A 4,164-nucleotide genomic window follows, 5' to 3' on the forward strand; every position below is an offset into this window, starting at 1 on the left:
AAAAAAAAAAAAAGACATGGCTCTGTTAAATGCCCTAAGATTATGTGCTGAGTCACAATATATTAGGTGCAGATAACCATGAATGGTATGAATGAACTAAAATCCTCTTGATACAGGAATGTGAAAGGTTGTACCACTCTTTAAGGAGATATTTCATTTTCATATCTGGTTATATAGGATCTAGTACCAAGACACCAGAATTCTGTTTATATCTGAAGGAGAAACAAACAGACAAATAAAGTCTGTTTTGTAAACTATTATATCCCAATAAATCAAAGAATAAATTAATTAAAATGGTGATATGTGGTATGTATATGTGTGTTTTGCCTGCTTGTATGTCTGTACACCACATGAATGCAGTGCCCTTGGAGTATGGGTTCTGCACTCTTAAGTTTGGGTGTGTTTATCTGTATACCAGAGGTGTGCAGTACTCATGGAGGCCAGAAGAGGGCAGCAAATCTCCCAGAACGAGAGTTATAGAGGTTATTAATCGCCCATGTGTGTACTAGGAATCAAACCAAGGTCCTCTAGAAGAGCAGTCGATGCTCTTAACCACTGAACCATCTCTCCAGCTCCATGTCACCATATTAAGTAATTCCGGGTGTCTGGCAGTTTCACCAAACAGAGGGAATGTGTAATTTTCAACAGAATGTAAGCCTGGCGACCTCTCAGGCCAACCCCATCTTTAACTCATGGTTTCAGTTTTCTACGCAACCGGAAACCAGGAGTGTCAGCATACCCATTATCTCCTGCTGGCAGGTGCTTTGCTTCAGTAACACAAATCCTGTGGAACTTCTGACCCGCTCAACAATCATGTCCCTGCGAGTGCCGAACTGTATGCATGTCTCTTTGAGTGCTTCAGTGAGACAGTTGTGCCATGTTCGGCCCATGGGTATAGGTAACTCAGGGACTCTTAATGAAACTGCTTCCCATCCATAGTGACTATGGCCTTTGAGAGCCCGGAACCTTGTCAAACCTCACTCCTTCCAGGTCTTCCTTTAGGTTTAGTCTTAGGAGCAGTTTGTCTTCTAAGGAAGCATGCATTTCAGTGTGAAATGCATCACTCTTAGTGCTTGGCCAGAGAGGCGTGCTAGCATTTGGTTGACTTTAACAGTGTCTGTCGAGCCAGGATAGCAACTGCATTGAGCTGTAACAGCAATATCTGCAGGGCCTGGGACATTCGTCAGTACAAGGGCTCAGAGTTCCCTTTTACCCAACAGTAAAAAGAATGTATTTCTTTCAGATTGCCTTATAAAACTTGCTTTTGATTCATACTTGATATTAAGAAGACAGAACCTATATTCGTGGTGATTCGCTAAGTAAATGGACCATGAGAAAGGTGTGAGATCTTTCTGTTCAGTCTTGGTTTTCAACTATATCTGCCTTTCCCTTTACCCTGTCTTAGTTAATGAGCGTAATTTTTCTGAATCAGCCCTGTTGATTCGTGAACTGTGGACTGAGGACATGAGCCTAGTTTGAGCAAGCTGAAAAACAAGAATGAAAGGAACAGAGATGACCCAACCAAGTGAAGCACACTTAACAGCAGTTGATCCTGGGAGGGACTGAAAGAGGATGGACGGTTTGTTTGTTCAAGCGTTCTCTTGAAAGAACATGAAGGATAAAATCCGAGCCTTGAGTTACCTAGTAGGAAAATGTTGAGTTTTACTGAAAATATTCCACTTTGAACTGGACTGAGCTGGGGGCTGGAGGGTGAGGGTGGTCTTGAAGTTATGAATGTCACAATTAGACCAAATATCTGTGGGAAAACAAGCTGTGATTAAACCCATTAAACATAGAGCTACAATACAGTTTTATAGTGGGAAAGGGGGTGAATGTGTGGGTCATGTATACACACACAGTATGGGTTTAATAACCGGTGAGATTAAAAGCAAAGTTATGTAAGTCTATGAAGATGACATGCCCCAAATATAACTCCACTCATCCATATGCCATATACAAAATTACTTGAAGGCACGTGGGCATGTGAAAAGGGCCTGCTATTTTCGGTTCCCCAGCTATCTGACTGAAGTGAGCAACAGAAGTTAATTAGCGGGGCATAGCAATAATATCGCATAGCAGTTTCTTTCTGGATTGGAATCACCATGTATTTTTGTCAACAAGAGGGGAAATTTGTTGAAAGGCGATGGTAACCGACGAAATTGAGCTCTGGGCAAACACATATCACTAAGAGATCTCTGTGTTAGAAGTTTACTGAGACTAAATTAGCACTTTTCATGATTAGAAGAAAATAGGGGTTTCCAGTTTTTCTGACGTCTCCATACAATTGTAAGCCGTAAAAACACTAAAGATAGAGATTGCAAAAGAATCCACCAAGAAACAGAAGAAACGCAAATGTCATTAAGAGTAATGCAGCTAATTCCCACACGCAAAGAGTGGGAAGGGAAGGAAGCTTTGGAGGTTGGGTGTGAAGAAGAGTAGGGAACGAATGGATGGATCAATCGGATCACCTGTTGGAAGAGACCGAGTTTGTTTGGGAGAATGATAAAAGTGAATTTTTTTTTTTGTTTGTTTGCTTTGCTTTTAAGTAAAAGAATAGGATTCAATAGAGGAGTGTGCTTATGGGGAAAGGTAAGGGTTCAGAAGAGCAAAAGGCGAGCTAGACGATAAAGATAAATAACTAACTTCTCAGAGTTCGGGCAAAGTTCAGGACTCACCCGCTCCGTCCGCGGTGACGATGGCCTCAGGAGAGATGCACACGCCACGGTCGTACACCGGCAGCTCCTCGCAGGCCAAGCTTTCCGGCCACGAGTGGCGGTACTTGATGAGGATGGGCTCGCAGCCCTGTCGGGCGCGCTCACACACAGACTTGCAGGGCTTGATGGGCTCGTGCTGGAAGTCGATGGTGCAAATGGGTGCGTACATGGCACAGAGGAAGAAGAGAAGATCCGGGCTGCAGTGAGTGCCCAGCAGCCCTTCGAACTGTTCCATGGCCAGGATGGCGTTAGCCTGGGTGCTGTGGTGCAGGTGGTTGGGCATCTTGGTCATGTTCCACGGAAGGGACTTGCACAACGGGATGCGGACAGGCTCACAGGCTGCAGCCTGGGCTCCGGGCATCTGGAGCAGGCAGAGAGCAGCCAGGACTAGCAGCCCGGCCCATCCCAGCAGCATCCGTCCCGGGCCGCAGCAGACCATGGTCCCAGCAGGATGGGGCAAGGCGGGCGCAGCCGGGTGACGGACACGGGAGGCACGTTCGTTCCGAAGTCTCCCCTTGTGGTTCCGAGGGGTGAGCACAACGACCTGGGAGCTGCCCCCACCCCCGGGACAATCACAGTCTCTTGGATCCAATTCCTCCCAGGTCCGGTCTACTAGCTTGGCAGAGCCCGGTGCCTCGCTGCGCTGGCTGCTCTTCCCAAGCGTCTAAGCCTCTAGGCGAGGCAGCATCTATTTATTCCTCTCGCTCTGGCAGAGACATCAGCCTTCGCACATCAATCAGATGAGGGGGCAGAAGAGGAAGCCAGAGAGAAATCAAAACAAAAGTCAAATTCAGTTAAGGGACTCGGAGTTCTGGGGTGCTGCAAAAAGGTGTTGGAAGAAGCGATAAATTCTGCAAAGTGAGATGGATGGGGGACCCTGAGGGAGGAGATTTGGTGGGGGTGGGAAGACTAATGGGAGCGGAGGTGGGAGTTTGCCAAGTCCTGCAGGGTCGGGAAGATCCTGCGAGAGGCCGGAGGAGCTCAGAGGAGGTCAGAGCCTTGGCTCGCAGCTGCGCCTTCCCACCTCGGCCGACAAGAGCTCCACCCCGCGGTACCCTGCCCTCCGGCTCCTCCTTCCGAGAAGGCTGTGAGTTTTCAAGCGACTGGCGTGAGACCCTGTCTAGCAGTGACGCTGTAGCCCCAGGCAGCTCCCGACAGAAGCCGCGCACCTTTCCCCACTCCGCCCCCGGCTCCGGCTCCGGCTCCGGCTCCCTAGACGAACCCTTGGTCCCCATGGGAGAACCGGTCTCAACGCAACACAGAGATGCGCACCCCTGTATCCCGCCCCGCGAGCCCACACTGTCCCTCGTTGCCCGCAGCTATTTCCTCACAGCAAACCGGAGCGCACCTCCGCCTGCAGAAAGTCAGGCTGGAAGGTGCGAGCAAAGTCACTTTAAATGTCCACGTCGCAGAGACTGCAGCCGCTTGAGAGCAAAGGCAGGACTAATGA

General features: G+C 48.5%; 1 protein-coding gene across 1 annotated transcript in view; it reads right to left on the reverse strand.

Annotated features, from left to right (window-relative positions):
- Nucleotides 1–3,948, reverse strand: part of Frzb (frizzled related protein) — a 30,749-nt gene extending 26,801 nt beyond the window's left edge. Inside the window, exon 1 of the mRNA XM_021193188.1 lies at nt 2,676–3,948. Within this exon, the coding sequence (XP_021048847.1) occupies nt 2,676–3,153 (478 nt within the window). The 5' untranslated portion in view covers nt 3,154–3,948. The remainder of the gene's footprint in view (nt 1–2,675) is intronic.
- Nucleotides 3,949–4,164: the final 216 nt, after the last annotated feature.

The sequence above is a fragment of the Mus pahari genome, chromosome 3 (assembly GCF_900095145.1).
Source record: "Mus pahari chromosome 3, PAHARI_EIJ_v1.1, whole genome shotgun sequence".
NCBI lineage: Eukaryota > Metazoa > Chordata > Mammalia > Rodentia > Muridae > Mus > Mus pahari.